Here is a 22,836-nt window from a genome sequence, read left to right on the forward strand (position 1 = left end):
AAAAACCACTCTCCCTAGGATATTTTTCCCATTCACAGCAGCCAAGTAAGTTTCTCAAGTATATCTCTTGAGATTACCTCTAAGATGACTCAGAACACTATGAAAAAGAAAGGTGCCATGCATTCCCTAACATATAGCTTAACCAATCAGATGTTCTCTATCACTTTACTTGAAATATTGCTAAATAAGAATGGTACTCAATGGGAAGGGAAACATGTCTGGAACTGTAAAGAAAATACTGTTTCCATCTCTTTCATGTTGGGTAAAGAGTCATTCAAAGCCATGTTTCCACACAGGATCCATCTTGGATCACTATAACTGTTCTGATGCTCTAGAGAAAACATTTTTCTCATATGTTATAATAGTGTTAAGAAGAGGAAAGTTTAGGGTATCAGAGTGGGTATCAAAGTCAAAAATATAGTACTAACTGTATATAAGACTAATCAATGAAAGTATTCAAGCACAAGTACAATTCATAAAGGATTTAATAAACAGCCGCTAAACATTGCACCAAAGCATTTGAAAACACAATTTCTACAGAGAGGCAAAGGTCAAGCTTTCATTTTATATCCTTAAGACAATCATTAACAGCCCCCCATCCCACCCCCATCCCTACACATCCACAAAACTACATTCTTCTAGTCATAAATTTACCTACAGACACAGTCTTAAGAATAATGGGACTGGCATGCATTATCCCAGCAATGGCAAGGAAGCAGGGGTTAAGGGAAAGATGGATTAAAGGCAACCAGCAGCTAATGATACACCCCTTAGGAGCTTTGTTCAGTGGGTGGGCAAAGAACCTACTTGTGGCTTTACCTTGGACATTCTGGGTACTCTGGGCTAGTTGAGGTATTCAGATCCAAAGTGTCTGGGGCTGTTTATTGAACAGTCTCATTCCTTTGAGTAATTACTACTGGAAGTCATCTTTTTGGGGAATGCATTGTTACCTTTCTAAAGACCTTTATAGTGTCAAACTGTCTTCATGACACAGAGGGCCAACTGTGGCTGTGCTCATTCTAAAGTAAGAATGGCCCTGGCTTCTCAGATATACCTTCATTTTGGCCTTTGGAAATGGGTATAGGATATTTCTTTATCAATGACATTTGTAAGAATTTCAGGCAAATTATTCAAACTTCTAGAACTGCCTTATAAAAATTGTGTGTTTTTATCTGTTCTTTTGCTTACATTTAAGAACAAAATGAGATCAAGTGGCCTCTAATGCATTATAAAATTGCTAATAAAGCTAATAAATTAACTGACTCAAAAATAAATAGAGATATTTGTATGAATCTGTAATTCATTTCTCATTGCAATTGGCATCCAAAGCAGGTGAGAAGTCCTTGACACAATGGAAGCAAAATGACTGGGCCTGAAAGAGGAGTGTGATATGTACAATGTGGATGGAAAAGTTTGACTTTCCACTGTTTGTGGCCCTTTCTTTTGAGGCAGCCTTCAACTACTACCAAACATCTTATTCTTCTACTATTTGACTAGTTGCCTTGGCAGGGAGGTGAGTTTCTTAGATTACCTGTCTTTGAACAATTCTTATATAGGCATTTGATCTGGATAATTTTGTGTGTATGTGTTTTAATTTAACTTAAAAGAGTCTTCATTTTTCCAGAAGGGTTTGTAGGCAGTCATGAATCCACAGTAAGCAATAGTCAGTTGGCTATAAGGGGCTCAGTGTTATTGAGGCAGGGGACTTTCCTGAAGGAGACATATATTGAGGTGCTGCTTTCCTGAGGGGCTAGTTGAAACTACAGTAGCACCTAGTCTTTTAATGCTGGAATGACCCAATTAGTTCCCTCTTTTTGTCATACATGTTTGACAGAGGTGAGGCTCAATTGTCCCCACTGACCTACAAGTCAAGAACCTGTGTAGGAGTCAGTTCAGAAGTTTGCATAGGCTTCTTCACATTTTACAAGTTCATAGGTCTAGTAGGCCCTGCTGGGGGCATAGGAGGGGCCAGATTGATAAAATTATATGAGATAGCTAGGCCTAACTTCATAGTGAGTCAGAATCATCCAATGCAGCCCAGCTCCTGAATCTCAACATCCTGGATCTCACACAGCCAAGGTTTCCACTAGAAGTAGAGTCTCCTGTCCCTTCTTCAGTGGACAGAGTAAAATTAAATACATGCAGTGCCCTCAGCTGGGGGAGACTGGCATACTGAGATGAGCAACTGGACAAATGGCAGTGTTTGGCTCAATCCAAGCAATGTTCAATGGACAAGTCATTTTTCTGTTATTACATTTTCATTGAGGTTTATAAATGTGAATTGAGAAAGTGATTACACTCAGCCTGGAACAGGGTTAAAAAGAAAAATCATGAAACACATGAAGGGAGCCCTGGTTTTGGTGTTTGGATGCTTCATGGGGTATACAGTGCTCTGGTTGCTGTGCCGCCACTATTATCTACTGTTTGCGGATCATGCCCTTGATAGCTGATTCACGGTTCACATATGTGGCCCAATAGACAAGATTGAATATGGCAAAGAGCACAGGAAAGATGATGCGGGAAATTTTGTCAACCTTGCTGACACTGTTGTAGGTCTTGGTCTCAGCAGGACTGTCCTGCACGTAAGTGGCCTTGGGTGAAGCGATGACTGTTGGAGTTGAAGAAGCACTGGGAGCAGCACCCTTGGAGATGGTGGAGAACTCAGCATCCTTGGCCAGGTTCATAGGATAGGTGGTTCCCACAATGTTGAAAGTGGTGCTTGTTTTCTTTGTTGGGGCTGCTGGTGTTTTCCTCTAGAGCCAGAAAAAAAGAGGGGGAGGGGGAGAACAAAACAAATAAAAGATGATGAATTCATTGCACAAAGTACCTTTGTAGACTGCAGGGAAGAAGAGCCATGAGGGACATTAAAGAACCTACTAAGTAATATATTTTACATAGGGACAGTATTTTTGAAAAAAGAAAACCTGCATGCACCATTTTAACTGTCCTAGTCAGTCCCAGTTGTCACCTTGACACAGTCTTAAGTCACCTGAGAATGGAGTCTCAATTGAGAGACTGCCCACATCAGGGTTAGTTTCTTGGGTATATCTCTGGGAACATGGCTTGATTGTTCATTGATGTAGATGGGTCTAGATCACTTCGGACATCACTATTCTTTAGGCAGGTGGTATTATACTGTAAGAAAGCTCAGACAGCAAGCATCATTCCTACATAGTCTCTGCTTTAAGATCTTGCTTGAGTCCTTGTCCCAGCTTCCTTCAATGATGGACAGTGACCTGGAGGGTATAAACCAAATCAACCCTTTCCTATTTCAGTTGTTTTTCACCAGTGTTTTATCTCAGCAACAGAAAGAAAACTAGAAAATTCTAGTTATGTGTCTTTGAATAAATCACTACTCCTTTGTGGGCTTCAGTTTCTTCATTTATAAACTGAAGATGAAAATAACTAGCAGATTATTGAGAGGATCAGAGGGGAGAATGGCAGTGGAAATTGCTAGGAAATGTGAGGTTTTATAGATTGCATGATTTCATCCTTCACCTTATGAAGTAGGTGACATTATTCATACTTAATATGTAAGTCGGCCTCAGATTAAATGGCAGAATACATACTACCAATCTGAGTTCCTGACTTATGTCCATAGATACACTGTGTCATTTTGTATAGTACAAGGTACTCTTGGTTACCCGAGGAAAAAACTTCAAAAAGGCTGCAGCCGTCAAGGGGAACACCTCCTGTGAAGAAGAGAGCTTGGTGAATCTGCAAAGTCATTCTGTCATAAAGAGCATAATACATACTATGGAATATTTACGTGCATCATCACAACAGCATGCTTCCCTCATGCACTATAAATGTGCTTAGCAAAGTAGGAGGTATACAAAGGTTTTTTCCCTCTTGCCAGGCTGCTAGCAGGAGTCACAGCGTCCCTACAAAGCTGAAGAAATGACTTCTTCTGATATAGCAAAAGTAGACAGCAGGAAGCTTGCTATGACATTGCCCTTTAGGAGCTTTTTTCCCAACATAACTATCCCCAAAACACAGTAAGAAGTGCTCTCGCTCTCTCTCTCTCTCTCTCTCTCTCTCTCTCTCTCTCTCTCTCTCTCTGTCTGTCTCTCTCACTGTCTCTCTGTCTCTTTCTCACATACATTCTCTGTCTCTCTCTTTCTCTCTGTCTCTCTCTTTCTCTCTCTCTCTTTCTCTCTCTCTCTCTCTCTCTCTCTCTCTCTCTCTCTCTCTCTCTCTCTGTCTTCACATAAATGCGTTCCTGTATATGTGGTGCTGCATTGGGGTTGCCATGCTTAGGTTTGGATTGGAATAGAGAGGCTGCATGGCATGGTGACTACAAGAGCAAGCTAGCTCCTAACTGCAGCCCAAGGCAGGGGCCTAGTTCAGTACATAAAAACTCTTCCCATGTCTTCCCTTCAGAAGTCTCAGTCGCTTTCTTGATGCTTATCAGAAGCTGGAATTAAATTCTGTAATCCCCCAGTTCCTTAGTCGTTTTCTTACTAAGTTTCTCAGTTCCTTTTGTTGCTCCTTTCTCCTAATCTCCCTGTTTTAATTCTTCAGAATTCTCAACACTTCTGTCTTCTGTCATTCAATCACAGCACCATTTACTTTCCTGATTCAAATAAGCACTTTTGTATATTTATTGAATATCAAAGCCAAAACATATGCTGGATATTTAGGATTAAGGGGGAAGGTTAGAAGTTGTTATACTCCAGTCGCTTTCTCCTAGGTGCTCACAGCCTGTTGTTGAAGAAAATCCTATAAAAACATGATTTCCATAATGTGTAACCTGAGTCATAACCATTTTGAGTTAACTGTTATGAGTGTATCTGCATGTGTGGGAAAGGCAGCTCAAGGCAGGCTGTGAGGTTTCCAGTCTGAGTATTAAAAGTTGAACAGGAAAAAAATCACAATTTAAAAACAGTCTTCTTGTGGAGCTTCTAACAGTGGAAGTAGGAATTGTCTCTCTTTTGCTGACTTTGGGACCCTACTCCTCATACTGGGTCATCTTGCCCAGCCTTAATACATAGGGAAGTGCTTAGTCTTACTGAAACTTGAAATGCTATGATTTGTCAATATCCATGAGAGGCCTACCTTTTTCTGAACAGAATTGGAAGAGGAGTAGACTTAGGGGTAGAAACATAAGGGGTGGGGGAGGGACAGGGAAGAGAGGAGGAAGGGGAAACTGTGGCTAGGATGTAAAATAAATTTTTAAAAAGGTAAGCATGAGTCACCAAATGATAATGCAGCAAAGGCTAGTGCATAGGAGTTTGCTGTGGCTGATTCACAGTGAGCACAGCAAACAAGTTGTAAGAACTGAAGGAAAGGCCAGATCTTTGCGCCATCCCCTGTACTTGGGTTGGTGACTAACATTGGACCCAGGGGAACTCTGCTGAGGAGAGGGAGGAGGAATTGTAGGAGGCAGGAGGGAGGGCAGTTGAATAGGGATATCATATGAAAGCCCATACAAAGGAGTACCCTACATAACCAACAGAACACAGGAGTCAGAAGAGAGAATCTCAGACATTGAAGATTCACTAGGAGAAATAGATTCACCAGCCAAAGAAAATCTAAAGTCCAAAAAATCCCTAACACAAAATATCCAGGAAATATAGGACACCATGGAAAGGCCAAATCTAAGAATAATAGGGATAGAAGAAGGTGAAGAAACCCAGCTCAAAGGTACAGAAACCATATTCAACATAATCATAGAAGAAAACATCACCAACCTAAAGAAAGGCATGCCAAGGAAAGTACAAGAAGCCTACAGAACACCAAATAGAGTGGGCCACAAAAAGTCCCCTCGCCACATAACAGTAAAAACCCAAACATACAGAAAAAGAAAGAATATTAAGAGCAACAAAGGGAAAAGGTCAAGTGACATACGAAGGCAAACCAATCAGAATTGCATCTGACTTCTCCATGGAAACTCTGAAAGCCAGGAGGTCCTGGATAGATATTCTACCAACACTAAGAGACCACAGATGCCAGCCCAGACTGCTATACCCAGCAAAGCTTTCAATCACTATAGATGGAGAAAACAAGATATTCCACCACAAAACCAGATTTAAACAATACATATCCATAATCCATCCCTACAGAAAGTACTGGAAGGAAAGCTTCAATCTAAGGAAGGTAACTATGCTCAAAAACATACATAATAGATAATCCAACATTACCAAAAGACAAAATAAAAAGGGGGTAAATCCACAAACACTAACACCACTACCAACAAATCAAAAACAAACAAGAATTAACACTAAATGGTCCTTAATCTCCCTCAATATTAATGGTCTTAATTTGCCTATAAAAAGGCACAGACTAACAGAATGGATATGAAGACAGAATCCATCCTTCTGCTGCATACAAGAAACACACCTCAACTTCTAAGACAGACATTACCTCAGAGTAAAGGGTTGGGATAAAATTTTCTAATCAAATGGATCCAAGAAACAAGCTGGTGTAGCTATTCTAGTATCTAACAAATTAGACTTCAAACTAAAATCAATCAAAAGAGATGAATGAGATCATTTCATCTTCATCACAGGAAAATCCATTAGGAAGAAGTCTTAATTCTGAACATCTATGTCTCAAATACAAGGGTGCCCACATTTGTAAAAGAAACATTACTAAAACTCAAATCACACATAAGACCTCACACATTTATAGTGGGAGACTTCAACACCCCACTCTCACCACTAGACAGGACCACCAGACAGAAACTTAACAAAGAAACAAAGGAACTAACAGAAGTTATGACCCAATTGGTTTTCACAGAATCTATAAAACATTCTACCAAACACAAAAGAATGTATCTTCTTCTCAACACCACATGGGACCTTCTCAAAAATCGAACACATACTTGGCAACATAGCAAACCATCACAGGTACAAAAAAATGGAATAACCCCCTGTATCTTATCAGACCACCATGCCTTAAAGTTAAAATTCAACAACAATACAAATTGCAGAAACCCTACAAACTCATGGAAATTGAACAATGCACAGTTGCACCATTCCTGGGTCAAGGAAGAATTAAATAAAGAAATTAAAGACTTCCTAAAATCCAATGAGAAAGAAGACACAACACACCCAAACTTACGGGACACTTTGAAGGCTGTACTAAGAGGAAAGTTTAAAGCACAAAGTGCACATATGGAGAAACGGGAGAATAGTCACACTAGAGATTTAACAGCACAACTGGAAGCTCTAGAACAAAAAGAAGCAAACTCACCCAGGAGGAGTACACACCAGGAAATAATCAAATTGAGGACAGAAATCAATAAAGTCGAAACAAAAATAACACAAAGAATCAATGTAACAAAGAGTTGGTTCTTCGAGAAAATAAACAAGATAGACAAACCTCTATCCAAACTAACTACAAGGTAGAGAGAGAACATGCAAATCAACAAAATCAGGAATGAAAAGGGAGACATAACAATGGACACTGAGGAAATCCAGAGAATCTTCAGGTCATACTTTGAAAACCTATACTTCACAAAATTCGAAAATTTAAAGGAAATGAACAATTTTCTGGATATACATCACTTACCAAAATTAAATCAAGAGCAGATAAGCAATTTTAAGAGACCTATAACCCCTAATGAAACAGAAGCAGTCATGAAAAGTCTCCATAAAAAGCCCAGGCTCAAATGGCTTCAGTGCAGAATTCTACCAGAAATTTAAAGAAGAGCTAATGTCAACACTCCTCAAAGTGTTCAACTCAATAGAAACAGGAGGTTCATTGCCAAACTCTTTTTACGAAGCTACAATTACCTTGATACCTAAGCCACACAAAGACACAACTAAGAAAGAGAACTACAGACCAATCTCCCTCATGAACATTGATGAAAAAATAATCAATAAAATACTGGCAAATCAAATCCAAGAACATGTCAGAAAAATCATACACCATAATCAAGTAGGCTTTATCCCAGTGATGCAGGGATGGTTCAACATACGAAAATCTCTCAATGTAATTCACCATATAAACAATCTGCAAAAGAAAAACAACATGATCATCTCACTTGATGCTGAAAAAACCTTTGACAAAATCTAACACCCCTTCATGATAAAGATCCTGGAGAGATTAGGGATAACAGGAATGTTCCTGAACATATTAAAAGCAATATACACTAAATCAACAGCTAACATTAAACTAAAGGCAATTCCTCTAAAATCAGGAACAAGAGAAGGTTGTGCTCTCTCTCCTTAGCTCTTCAATATTGTACTTGAAGTTCTAACTAGAGCAATAAGACAAGAAAAGGATATCGAGGGGATACAAATTAGAAAAGAAAAAAAAATAAAAGTTTTACTATTTGGAGCTGATATGATAATTTACATAAGTGACCCAAAAAGCTCTACAAGGGAACTCCTACAGCTGATAAATACCTTCAGCAGGATACAAGGTTAACTAAAAAAAACAGTAGCTTTATTATATACAGACAATAAGTGGGCTAAGAAAGAAATCAGAGAAACATCACCCTTTACTATACCCACAAACAATATAAAATATTTGGGGATAATGCTAACCAAACAAGTGAAAGACCTGTAAAGCAAGAACTTTGAGTCTTTAAAGAAAGAAATTAAAGAAGATACCAGAAAATGTAAAAGCTCTCCCATGCTCTTGGATTGGTAGGATTAAAATAGTAAAAATGGCAATCTTGCCAAAAGCAATCTACAGATTCAACTCAATCCCCATTGAAATACCGACACAATTCTTCACGGGCCTTGAAAGAACAATAATCAACTTTATATGGAAAAACAAAAGGCCCAGAATAGCCAAAACAACCCTGTAAAATAAAGGAACTTCCATAGGTATCATCATCCCTGACTTCAAGCTCTATTATAGAGTTATAGGCCTGAAAACAGCTTGGTATTGGCACAAAAATAGACAGGTAGACCAATGGAATCGAATTGAAAACTCTTATACTAACCCACACACCTACAAACACCTGGTTCACCTGGATTTTTACAAAGAAGCTAAAATGATACATTGGAAAAAGACTGTGTCTTTAACAAATGGTGCTAGCATAACTGGATATTGGCATGTAGAAGACTGCAGATAGATCCATGTCTATCGCCTTGCACAAAACTTAGGTCCAAATACACCAAAGACATCAACATAAATCCAACCACACTGAAACTCTTAGAAGAGAAAGTGGGAGGGAGGTACCCTTGAACGAATTGTTACAGGAGACTACTTCTTGAACATAACACCAGTAGCATAGACACTGAGATCAAAAATCAATAAATGGAACCTCCTGGAACTGAGAAGCTTCTGTAAGACAAAGGACACAGCTAACAAGACAAAAAGGCAGTCCACAAAATGGGAAAAGATATTTACTAACCCCACATCTGACAAAGGGTTAATCTCCAAAATTTACAAAGAACTCAAGAAGCAAGTCTCCAAAACACCAAAGGATCCAATTAAAAAGTGGGCTACAGAACAATATAGAGAATTCTCAATAGAGGAGTCTAAAATGGCTGAGAAACACTTGAGAAAGTGCTCAACATCCTTAGCCATCAGGGAAATGCAAATGAAAACAACTCTGAGATACCATCTTATTCCTGTCAGAATAGCTAAAATAAAAAACACCAATGAATGTTTGTGATGAGCAAAGGCATTAAGACTTGGTGGGTGAAACCCACAGAAATAGCTGACCTGAAAAAGGGAGAGCTCACTGAACCCCAGACTGATAGCTGAGAGGCCAGCATGGGACTGATCCAGACTCCCTGAATGTTGGTGTCAGTGGGGAGGCCTCAGCATCCTTTGGGGCTTCAGACAATAAATCAGTATTTAGTCCTGTCATCCAGATGTACTTGGGAGTCCTTTCCACGTGGAGGGATGCTCTGTCAGCCTGCTCACATGGAGGAGGGCCTAGGCCCCGCCCCAAATGATATGACAGACTTTCGAGATTCCACCCATGAAGGGCCTCACCTTCTTTAGAGAGTGGAGTGGGGACTGGGGGAGGGGTTAGGGGAGGGTTGAAGCATGGTGGGAGAAGAGGGGAGGGAGAGGGAGCTGGGATTGACATGTGAAGCAAACTCGTTCCTAATTTAAATAAATAAAAAAAGGAAAAGAGAAGAAAACAAGAGTAGCATAGTTCATGGGAACCTATTCCCTATCCTGGACTACCTTGCCCAGCTTGAATACAGGAGGGCAGACTTAGGAGGACACAGAAACATGGTGAAGGGAGGAATAGGAGGATAGGAAGGGGGGAAGCTGTGGTTAGGATGTAAAATTAATTATTTAATAATAAAGGAAAAGGCCAAATCTTGAAAGGCCCTGTATATCACACTCTGCCTGCCTATGTTGACATCAGTCGGAGGCAGGGAGTGTTGGAAATGGGTAGGAGGTGTTCATGTAAGTAAATAAATACTTTTCTTCTTTGTTAGAGGATTGTAGTCGTATTTTTAAAAGTAGAATGGGTACAGAACTCAAAGCCTTCTAAGAACCTTATAAATACTTTAAATACTACATGAGGATCATTTGTAATTAGCAAAGTCATTGTGTGAATATAGTCCTGCTGCTAAATGCCTTTGATATTAAATAAAACATTGCTTTACTTGTTTGCCTGCTTATTAACTTGCTTAGTAGTTTTTCCCCCCATGGGTAGGAAAAGAAGAAAGCAAAATAAAAATAGAAAGAAAGTGAAGAAAACTTTACACTTTATACTGACTTTGCTAAAAGGTTTTGCATGTCATTTCATTTAGTCATCTTATAAGCTGGTTATGACTAGGTCTTTAAAACTGTCACTTGGGAGAACAAGCCTTTACTTTGCCTCCACAGGTACTTTATGTGAAGAGAAGCAGTAGGTGATTTAATCACAGATTATTGGGATTGTATTGTAAAATTAACTTTTAGTTTATCTCATCATTTCCAACATGACATATTTTAATCACTACTGCATTTCTATCTGCACTGTCAAAAAAGCAATTGAAACTGAACATTACAGCATACAGAAGGTTGTGGACAAGTCCTTTAATGAGTAAAGAATTTTAAGTTTTGGAGATCAAAAGTATTTTGGGGATTAGCTGTAAGTGTGCTTAACATTATTGAATTACACTTTTGATTTTTATAAATACATAGGTGAGAAGATGAAAAGAAAGTGTGAGGGTGAGAATAATCAGAATGCACTATATACATGTATGAAATTATTAAATATGTAATTAATGAAAATGAAAATAACAAATTGTACAATAATTTAAATTTCATATATCTGTATTTGATAGTTTTAATTGTCATCATGCCACAATATGGAATGGCTTGGGAAGACAATCTCAATGAAAGACTTTTTACATAAGGCTATTCCATGGGTAATATATGGGTGATTTTCTTGATTGTGTTAATTGATATAGGAGTATCCATCCTAAAAGTATATGGCATCATTCTCTAGGCTTGTGTCTTAAATTGTTTTACAGTACAGACAATGAACTGAGCATTAGGCATTCATTTCCCTCTGTTCTTGACTGTGGAAGTGATATGACTGGCAACTTCAAGATTTTGTCCCTTTACTTTCCTCCAGTGCTGGGCTGTAACCTGAAATTGTGAACTAACTAGGACACGATTTTAATTTAATGTTTTAATGTTATAATTAAATATAACAAAGGACAATTTGTGGGTGGGGAAATAGTTCAACGAGCCCAGAGTTAATCCTGCTAACACCCATATGAAAACTGGGTATGGCAGTTCACAAAAAAGACTGAAATCCTAGTGCTGGGAGGGGTAGCAGGACAGTCCCTGGGGGCTTGCTGACCAGATAGTCTTGTTGAATTGGTTATGTCTAGGGTCATTGAGAGACTCTGTCTGAAAAAAAATGAGGTAAAGAATGACAGAGGAAGGCAGATCGACTTAGAGGAATCAATTAAGCCTATAGAAGGGAAGGAAAATGCAGATGGAAAGCCAACTTTCTAAAAGGATGGGAGTTGGATAAAGAAATGTGGTACATTTACACAATGGAGTATTACTGAGCAGAAATAAAAAAAAATGGAATCTTGAAATTCGCAGGCAAATGGATGTCACTTGAAGAAACCATCCTGAGTGAGGTAACCCAGTCACAAAAAGACAAACATGGTATGTACTCACTCATATATGGATTTTAGACATGGATTAGGATAGTGCCAGTCTGCACTTCCACTGACACAGAGTCTGGGAAACAGGAAAAAACCTAAGAGATATGCATGGTAACCAAAAGAAGAGGAAAGAGGCAAGATCCTCTGAACAGATGGGGAACATGGCGAGGGGTGGGGGTGGGGGAATGGCAGCTGGGAAGAAGAGAGGGGGAGAAGAGGAAGAGAGAGTAGGTCATGGGGGAAAAGGAAGGTTGAGTGGGGAGTATGATAGGGGGGAGAGGGAATCATAGGTTAGAAGACAGATCTGGCAGCAGTGAGACCTCTAGTGATCTAAAGGAATGACACCAATTGGCAAGCTAAGCAATAGTGGAGACACCACCTCGAATGCCCATTCCTGATAATAAAATTGATGTCTATAACCATCCTGGAGCCTTCATCCAGTGACTGATGGAAGCAGAGGCAAACACCCACAATTAAGCAGTGAACAGAACCCAAGGAACCCAGTGATAGATAGAGAGGAGCGATGAGCAAATTGGCAAAGAATGGGCTGGCAAAACCAACAGAGACAGCTGATCTGAACAGGGGAGAGCTCTTGAACCCCAGACCGACAGCTGGGAGGCCAGCATGGGACTGATCCAGACCTCCTGAATGTGAGAGTCAATGAGGAGGCCTGGGCAACCTATGGGGCCCTGGACAGTGGATAAGTGTTTATCCCTGGCATACAAACAGACTTCGTGCGTCTATAACACAAAGAGAGATGCTCTCTCAGCCTGGACTCTTAGGGGGAGTGCCTGGACCCTACCCTGAGTGAAATGACAGACTCGAGATATCCCATATGTGGGAGTGGGGATAGGGTGGGAGGCTGGAGGGGATGGTTGGGGGGGGTGCAGGAGGAGGGGAGGGAGAGGGAACTGGGATTGACATGTGAAGCAAGCTATTTTAAATTAAAATAATAAAGAAAAGGATGGGAGTTATCTAGAGCATACGTGGGGAATTATCCAGGTTCAAAAAGGAAAGAATGGAAAAGATTCAGATACTATCAGTGCTTTGAGGAGAAGAAATAAACAAGCAATTGAGGTAAACTTCATATGATGGTTTCCATATTTACTAGAAAGACAGTAAAAAAGGTTAAAATTTAAATTAAGAGGGTAAAGCTATGACTCAGTGGTTAACAAGGATAGCTATGCTTGCAGAAGACCCAAGTTCAATTCCCGGTGCTCACATCAAGCAATTCGTTCACAACTGCCTATATCTCCAGCTCCAGGGGAACCAACACCCTATGCAGTACAGACCTACACCAGCACATGTACACACACACACACACACACACACACACAAACACTCACAATAAAATAAATCTCCAAAAATACTTAAATTTGATAAAAATAGAAGTCTTCAGGAACTTTTATAGAGTCTTTAGAAACTTTTATACATAGAGTCTTCAGGAACTTTTATACGTAAAACTGTATCATCTGCAAATAAATATACTCTGAATTTCCTATTTTCATTTCACTTCATCTCCTTCACTTGTTTTATTGCTGTAAGACCACTTATTATGTTGAACAGGAATAAGGAGAGTGGACATTCCTGTTTTAGTAGAAATTATTTGATGTTTTCTCCCATTATGATGATGCTGGATGGGGTCTTACTGTATATTGTCTATACTGTGTTGAAATATGTCCCTTATATTCCCCTATATTCCAAGTCTCTTTAGGACTGTGATCATGGTGGATGTTAGATTTTTGTCAAATACCTTTTCTGAATCTAATGATATATCATATTGTTTCTGTCATACAGTTTATTTAAGTGGTAGATTATATATTACTGATTTTTCATGCATTGAATCATCTGTGCATCACTGGGATGAAGCCTACCTGAATATAGTAGAAAAATTTGAAATTATTTAAATTATGTATATAAGTACTGTGGCATAATCATTTTGTACACTGTCATTCAGTAGGTTATGGATGTTTGTCATTGTTTAGGGGGGTTATTTGCAAGCTGTTAGTGGTCATGTTCAGGAAGGAAACTAAGCAAAGGAAGTTAGAAGGAATTTCTTCCTTTCTTTCTTTTTCTTTCCTCCACCCGTTCTGTCCTATCTAGTGAAAAAAGGGGAAGAGATATAAGAGTAATAGGATAAAAGGGTAGATTATTGAATCTACTTTTAAAATAAAAAGCAACTACTAGTCTTAAATATTTTATATTGGTATGGATTTTGTATATTGACAGAAATTTAAGGTTATTTTTGTTATGGCAGACTGTAAGTATTGTAATTGTGCAATTCATTAAAATTATAATATAAAGATCTAGTCCTTGAAAGCTTCTATTAGAAACTGTTTAGGATAATTAAGAAACAATCAAACTTGTAGTAAGGGTTTAGATGTAGACAGAAATAAACTGTATTCATCCTTATGTATTTTATATAGATAGGTGCTATTCAAACACTTTAGAGACCTGCAGAATATGGCATTTAAAATATTTTAATAATGTAAGGGTTTTCATAACACTGAGACACACCGTCTCCTGACAGTATCAATCTACTTCAAGAAAGATAATGGTCATCAAATAACCCCTATATGGAGTTTCCTTCAAATGTAGCAAAGCTAGCCACTGGGCAAGAAACTGCCCTTACCTTTACTGATAACAGTATGTTATTCAAATTGGACAAGCAGGACACAAAGGAAGTTGACTGCTGAACAATTCAAAGACAATGTAGGCCAGTCCTTCAGAATTCTTGCTTCATGGAAAAGTCTATTAGATATTCTGGGCCTGTAGGCTGAAGATGGATGTCCCAATGTTTCAGAGAAACCTTGGGTGACTGTCCAGGCAACCAGCTGTCTCTGTCATTTCTGTAGTTTTGAAAGTTGCTTGCTCTGTACTTCCTGTTTACTCAAGTTATATGTATCTTAAATCTCTAATGGGATTGAAGACTAGATAGTTATAGTTTTAGAGTTCTTGTTACCAAATTCAGAAAAGAAACACATAAAAAAGATGTAAAGTCGTAAAGATTGAGATGCTTAAAAGTTTTAAGTTCTTTATCTGAGAAAATGTTTTATGGTCTAAAAAGGAATTTTAAGTTGGTAATAGAAGTTATGATAGAAAGTGGGTTAAGTGTAAAACTTTGGACTCACCAAGATAGGATAGATAATAGAGTATTTTCTCCAAGTTTTCAATACAAATGGACTAGAAATTGTGAATGTAATTCTTACTTAATAATAGTCACCATATATGCTATGGTAGAATTAAAAACCTTTCCTTTTTATTTAGATGAAAGGGGGAAATGTGAGATAATCTTTTGTACACTGTGAAGATATGTATCTGTTTTGCCTCACTTGTATAAGATACCACCTTATTGGTTTAATGAAGAGTTAAATGGACAATAGCTAGGCAGGAGAGGATAGGCAGAACTTCTAGGGAGAGAGAGGAAATCAGGGAAAGAATCTGAGAGGTGGAACATTCATCAGTAGTATTGAAGAGAGGTAATGAGTGACATGGTAGAAAACAGAGTAATATAAATAGGTTAATTTAAGTTTTAAGAGCTAGTTGAGAACAAGCCTAAGCTAATGAAGCTTTCATACTTAATAAGAGTTCGGTGTCATTATTTGGGACGTGGAAGTCCAAAGAAAGTCCATCTACATATAAATATCAATGTTCACCAGAGATGTTGGTCTATAATTTTCTCCTTTTTGGGGTGAATCTTTGGTTTTGGTATCGGGGTAATGGTGGCTTCACAACAGGAATTTGGAAATGTTCCTTCCTGTGCTATTTTGAAGATCACACATCTAAAATTATTTGGCAATACAAATTGGTCTTGAAGTGTTTAAAAACTATTGATCCCATTCATGGTTAATTACTATTGATCCAGTGAGTTTATCTTATCTCTTTATCTACCCACTTAGCCAACATTTCTTCAGCTTTCATTATTTTTTTTTTGGTATTACGAGACAGGGTTTCTCTGTTTTGGAGGCTGTCGGTCCAGCCTGGCCTCGAACTCACAGAGATCCGCCTGCCTCTGCCTCCCGAGTGCTGGGATTAAAGGCGTGCGCCACCAACGCCCGGCTCCAGCTTTCATTCTTATTCAGATACTGTGCTAAGATGAAGATAAGGTTCCAATAGGCATGATGTTCATAATATTGCAAGGAGACAAATGAGTACTTTTAATACAACTAAATTATTTTAATATCAGAGTACTCATACATAGGAAAGCCAAATCTGTCCCCATGGATCCTAACAGGATCTACAGAGATAGTAATGTTTTAGTTGGGTTTGGAAGAATAAGTAGGTATTTACCAGGAAGAAAAAAAAAAGAACACTTCGGGTAGAGAAAAAAAAATAGAGAAAGACTTGGAAAGAATGATGAGCACTTCATTTTGACTGGAATGTGAACGTTCCAGAGAGTGAGGGGGAGAAATGGTCCTGGAAGCTGTGCTTCAGATGTAGATAAGACTCTAAGCGTTTGGGTTACTTTCTAAGTACCAAAGTCCCCAGAGTCTAGCAGCATAACATTTATATTTGACTCAGCACAAGACATAAACTCTACATGCTATTATCCTCCTTTTTGTAGTTCCTAATTGATCCCCAGGTTGCCAAGAAACACTCCAGTTGAGAATTGGATTGATGACCCCAGTGAATAGCACATAGCCCTGCTCAGTTCCTGCAAGCTACAGGCTGTTCACTTCTGGTCCCAATACAGATCTCTCAGGAAGTGCTTCCCAGCCCTTCCTTTATTGCAACTCACCTTCATCTCCAGGGCTTCTGGTACCTTCTTTCCTTCCCAAGCCCAACTTCGCTTAGTGAAGTAGTTGACAGTGGCAAATTCAATCAGTGCAGAAAATACAAAGGCATAACAGACGGCTATGAACCAGTCCATGGCCGTCGCGTATGCCACTTTAGGTAAGGAATTTCTGGCACTGATACTCAAGGTGGTCATAGTGAGAACAGTGGTGACACCTAAGGAGAGAAAAGTCAAGAGCCAGTTATAACTGGAAGACCCTGGCAGTGTACTTGATAGGAAGTGCTTCACCTTATTCAGTAAGGTCCATTAACTTGTGTTGTCTGTGGAGTATCTTGATTTACTCTTTTGTAATAAACTGTACTTTCCCTTTGCTTCAAGTAATGCCCTGTTTTAAAGTAAATTTTAGATGGACAGACAGACAGACAATAGATAGATAGATAGATCAACCAAGGAAGCACTTTATTCCAACTGCCATAAGAATTAGATTCTTTCAGTGTAGTACCTCTATTGTTGCCCCCTAACCTCTGACTAAGCATTTCTTCTGAAGAGTGGGTAGCTCATTTTGTTGTAAGAGAGCTTCTAAATTAGAAAGACTTACTTTTGAGCTAAATCTGCTTCCTCTAATGATCAGCCTACTGATGGATCTCAATGTTCTTTCTGTAACCCAACAGGAAGTGAAAATGTAATCCCTCATCTCTAGGACAGACCTGTAGAGACCTAAGAAGAGTCTTCATCTCCAGAGCACTGGAGATCAGTGTTTGCCTCATGTTCTCCTTTTGCTCACCTTTCTCTCACCTTGGTAGTTTTATTTCAACAAGCCTGAAACTAAGGTCATGATTCAAGGCAAAGAACTGAGTTCAGTCTGGTTTCTACTCTTTTTTTGTGATTTCTTCTGATAAGGCAACAAAGTACTATGGAGAATGTTTCTGCAAATGCATCAATTTCTAGGTCTCAATTGAGATTTCTGAACAATCAAAGCTATTCTCAATTGTATCTTGAGAATTTTTGTAGAACTAGAACTCTTTTGGCTGCCACTTACTCATTTTGTAGCTTGTTAAACACTTTAATATCTCTGTGCCTTCTTTCTCCCCGTCTGTGAGTATCAGAAAATCCAGGTCTTTCATATTCCTGAATGCAATCAGATTTAAAGGAGAAATGGCCACAATATCTCTCTGATTGTTGGAAGACTGAAGAGGAAGACTGTGCATGGGACAAGCAGGGCACAGAATGAAATGCTGATGGGGTAAGATGCTAAAGAATAAGGCAAAAGAGGAATCACTGACTCTATTAGCGCTATTGAGACAATAAAGGCTCTTGAGTGTCCACCCCTGGTGCTAATTATCCTGTCTTGCTTCTTTGAATTCCTTGCTTATACATTTGCTGTATACATGAAAATCTAGACTATAGAAGAATTTTTAACAAAGGAAGTAAAGGTGCACATTTGCTGAAACTTAGCATCAGAGCTGAGCAGCAAAAATACAGCTTAAACAATGTGAGGATCAGCTACAATGTAGTACTTATAAACCAAAAAACGATAATAGACCCAAACCTCACCATCCCCAATATACCAAGACTCAGTACTTATGTATGAAGTTCTCAGAAAAATTAAATTGAGAAGGATGTAGAGCCTTTTGGGAGAAATAAGCTACCTCATTCATGCTGTGAACAAATGCATGGTCCACCTGAGTACATCTACAGCAATTGTCCTGTACCATAAATATTCTGTGCCTTATATCAATAGAGAGTTTTTGAGCTTAGCTTTTGGGAGTTAATCAGATCTGTCACTTTACAGAGAGCTCTTAGTTGGTCAGAGTTGCAAGGGCTCTCAATCAAGCATGCATTCTGTATACCCCACAGAGTACTTCAGCCTAAGACTCTTCTAGAAAGCTCTTCTTCCAAGACTAAGGTAGAACTGACTGACCTTCTCATTTCATATTAGTACTTCTAATACACTTACTTGTTAAGATGTGTCTGTTCCACCAAACTACATGATGAGGGGAACTGACATGACTCCTTCTCATAGACTCTTCCATGTCCCTAATACCCTCTCCTTGCTCTCAGCCACACACCCAGTGTCGTGTCATTATCATACAGTATGTGCACATTTGTGTCTGAATACATTCACTTAATGTCATAGTTTGGGTTTATTCATATTTCATCTTGAGAACACTTTTCTTGATTTCAGAGTGAGTCTATAGTTTTAGTGTAACCTAATTTGTCCATCTATTCACTTATTAATGGGCATCTGAATGTTTCCAATTTTCAATATATAATAAAAGTGTTTAAACAAATTGCTTTAAGTATTTATGCAAGTATGCTTTCATTTCTCTTCATAAATGCCTAGGGATGGAACTGGAAGATTATATGATATGATATGTTTATATGACATTGTCAAGTTTATTAAAGTAGTTGTACATTTAACAGTTTTCAAAGACATAGACAATTCTCAGTCACTATGTATCCTTGATTTATGAAAATTTAATGCTAATTGATATTTTTCATTAATAATGAAAATATGTACAATATTTTTATTTTCCATATCAACATACATAGATTACATTAGACTACAGTATTTTCTTTATAAGTCATTACTATTATTAATAAAGTCACCATAACTCATTTACTCATTATTTTTATTAATAATTTCAACCTTAATTGTAGGATAATCTTCCTTTCATTTAGTGAACAGCCATCAGTATTTATTTTTTTCCTTCCTTCACTCCCTTCTTTCTTTTTTCTTTCCTTCTTTCTTCTTTTCTTTCATTTCAGGAGGTAGCTTAACTATTTTTAAATAAATTAATATTAATTTGTATTTCAAGTTCTATGATAACCAACATGTTCCTGCACCCAGTCTTTCTTCTGATCTTTCATCATTTCATTCATTTATTTATAAATATTTATTATGGTTATTTGAAAATCTCTGTTTGATTGCTCCAACATCTATAATCCCACAGGTCTGTATTTTTAAGCTGTAGTATAATTAATATACAATAAAATGAAAGTATCTTTCACATTTAATTTCTTTGAAGAAATGTATACAGTTGTATCAATATATGGCTAGTCACTAATTTTTTGTGAATGAAATATATGAACATTCTTATGGAAGTGCTTTTATTTAATGCATTTTATTATATTATTTGTTTCAATTGGTCATATGTGTAAGAGAAGAATATCCAGATTAGGGGGTTTATGTAAAATGATATAACCACTTTGGAAAATGTTTGACTAGTTCTTAAAAAGCTAAGGTACATATTCTACAAGATGCATGGATATTGTATCATTTTTGTGTTTTATTCAAAGAACATCATAATTTTAAGTTTTATATTAAAGTCCATGAATAATTTTCAATTAATTATCTTCAGTGATATCTTTGTGATAAATCAAGTTTCCATATACAAGAGACTACTTTCAAGTTCACTGTATTTTTTAATTTACTTAATTTTCTTTTCTTTATGCCAATACAATGCTGCCTTAATGACTATTGCATTTTAATTATCTTGACACCTTATGGGGCATGTCTCTCCAGTCTGTTCTTATTCAAGACAATATTTGCTATTCTTGGCTCTTTGTCTTTGATTTTTAAATTAACATTTAAACTTTGAGATTTCCTCATCAATGCAGTTACCATAAATAAGAATTCTGAATTAGTATGAGGCACTTACAAAAAGAATAAATTCTCAAGGAAACCTGTATTTTATACATAACTTAGGTCACAATCAAAGTATTTTCACATTATCTTTCTATCCTATGTGTAATTTCTTAATGTTCTCTTACATTGAGGTCACAAGCATTGAATGGTATTGGATTTGTGGGAATGTTTTTTTTGTCTTAATTTCTTATGGTTGATGTAACAAGTTATCATATATCTAGTGGCTTAAAATACCACAAACCTGTAATTACAGATATAGGCATAATAAGCCTGAAATTAGTTCTACTGAGTTAAGGTCCATCTTGACCAGGGTCCCACTCCCTTTGAAGGATATGGTGTAATAATTATAATCTATTGTCCTTTGCAGGTTTCAATGCTACATCAATTGCATTTCTTGTCTAGTAAGCCTTTCTCTCTTCCTATAAGACAACAACAGAACATCTTCCAATTTGGTCTGCTTCCTTTATCACAACACTTATTCTTCTATAGTTAAATATCTTACAGTGCCCAATAATATATCCAGCTGGAAATCCTTAACTGCATCATATCTGGAGTCATATTTTCATATCCCAGAAACTTGGAGATGAAATTTTGGAGGCTATCACTCAGTATAACCATAACTTTAGTTATAATCCTTAACAGGGTTGAAGCTCAGCACCTTCTTTTATATTTTAAAATTCAGATACTTCTTTACCAAAACTAGTAACCCAGCTAAATAGCCACTTTTTATTGAAAATACTTTTTTCATACAATATATTCTAATCACAGTTTTTCCTCTAATAAAGGCCACTCATAACCACACCCATAAAGCTTCTGTTTCCTCTACTTCAGTAATATCTGAGTATACCACTTTAACCAAGAAACAGCTCCTACCTGTGTTTTACAAAAATTCACAGTAGACCTTCAGCCCACATGATTATTTCCTGCCACTAAATACTTACCTCTTGACTTCTATAATGTTGTAACTTTCTTATTGTTTTGTACTTTCTCTCTGCTGCTGCTGCTATCTCCTCCTGAACTTGATCTAATGTGCTACTTCTTTCTGAAACATCATTTACTACTGATGTAACAATACTGCAAAGCTTCAAGATATTGGCAGAAATGCCTTTTGTATGATTATCTAGCATATCCAATTGTATACTTCAGAATCTCTGTTTGCCCAGTGGTTCAATAGCCTGAAAGAATAAATTTTTGTTCTCCTAAAAACTTGCTATGGGAAAAACAGGCAGAAAATGCTTCGTATGCTTTAAGTCTCTGAGGAAAAAGAGGTCAATATATGATATGCAAACTTCTTCCTAGATCTAAGTAAACCTCATATTGAAATAAATTTCTCTGATTGTACATACTGTTCAAGAAACCCTCTAAAGTGTACACACAGCCTTTACTGAATAGCAGTGAATTCATTCTCTCAAAAGGCTGGAACAGATACAAGTCACAAATATATAGAGAAAATCATTCCTGGGGGTTGGAGAAATGACTCAGCAGTTAAAAGCATCTGTTCCTCTTACAAAGGACTTGGATTGAGCTCCCATCACCCACATGGTAGCTCACAGCCATCGATAGCTCAATTCTATATGGAGCTTATACCCTCTTCTCACCTCATAGGTACCAGGCTTGCACACAGTGCACACACATGCGTACATACATACGTACATACATACGTACATACACACACATAGAGGCAAAATACTTATAGACATAAAATAAAATAAATCCTAAAATAAAGCCCAATGTATTTATCTGTTTTCAGGTTGGTTTTCCACCTGTTACTTTTTCTATTCTCTGCTGTGTAGTCTTCACTGAAGACTCAATTTCTTCCTGAGTCAAAATAAGATAGGGAACATTTGGGTAATTGCACTACTGCATCATTTGTATCCCTGCTCCTTTGTTAAGAATTTGGTTACTTGAAATCTCAGCATCTGGCAACGCCATTACTACTACTGAACTTGGACACTATCCTGTTCTGTAGTAGCAGTTCATTCCTCTAATTTTCTTCCCTCTACTAGAACCATACAAGTGCTTCTCCCCCATTCTCCATGAAGTAACACTTACCAAAGACTGTGCGGGCAGGGACAGATTCTCTATTAAGCCAGAAAGACACTTGTGACAGAATGACAGTCATGATACATGGCAAGTAGGTCTGGATGACAAAGTATCCAATTTTTCTCTTCAGATGAAAGTGGGTTGTCATGACGACATATTCTCCTGGACAGAAAATAAAAGTAGGCAGTATAGAGTCATAAAAATATTGCTAAAGCAACTTGGGCCTCAATTTTGTTCCCTGAGATCCTCAATATTATATTCAAGTTAAGACATCCTAATGCTTTCCAAACTCTTCAGTTCCTTAATAATCAAAATTATGCAGTCGCATGATGGTGTGAAAGATGATACACTAACAAGATGCCATAACAACT

At 37.7% G+C, this 22,836-nt stretch overlaps 1 protein-coding gene across 7 annotated transcripts in view; it reads right to left on the reverse strand.

Annotated features, from left to right (window-relative positions):
* Positions 1–467: 467 nt before the first annotated feature.
* Gabra3 (gamma-aminobutyric acid type A receptor subunit alpha3) overlaps positions 468–22,836 on the reverse strand; it is a 172,789-nt gene continuing 150,420 nt past the window's right edge. For 6 of the 7 annotated variants that reach the window (XM_040744730.1, XM_040744734.1, XM_013126417.3 and 3 more), the window contains 4 exons: positions 22,475–22,627; positions 16,777–16,988; positions 3,645–3,692; positions 468–2,753 (listed from right to left, as the gene is read on the reverse strand). In XM_040744730.1, the coding sequence (XP_040600664.1) occupies positions 2,418–2,753; positions 3,645–3,692; positions 16,777–16,988; positions 22,475–22,627 (749 nt within the window). In that variant the 3' untranslated portion in view covers positions 468–2,417. The remainder of the gene's footprint in view (positions 2,754–3,644; positions 3,693–16,776; positions 16,989–22,474; positions 22,628–22,836) is intronic. The other variant, XM_040744731.1, reaches the window with a different exon arrangement.

The sequence above is a fragment of the Mesocricetus auratus genome, unplaced genomic scaffold, assembly GCF_017639785.1.
Source record: "Mesocricetus auratus isolate SY011 unplaced genomic scaffold, BCM_Maur_2.0 Super-Scaffold_100003, whole genome shotgun sequence".
Classification (NCBI taxonomy): domain Eukaryota; kingdom Metazoa; phylum Chordata; class Mammalia; order Rodentia; family Cricetidae; genus Mesocricetus; species Mesocricetus auratus.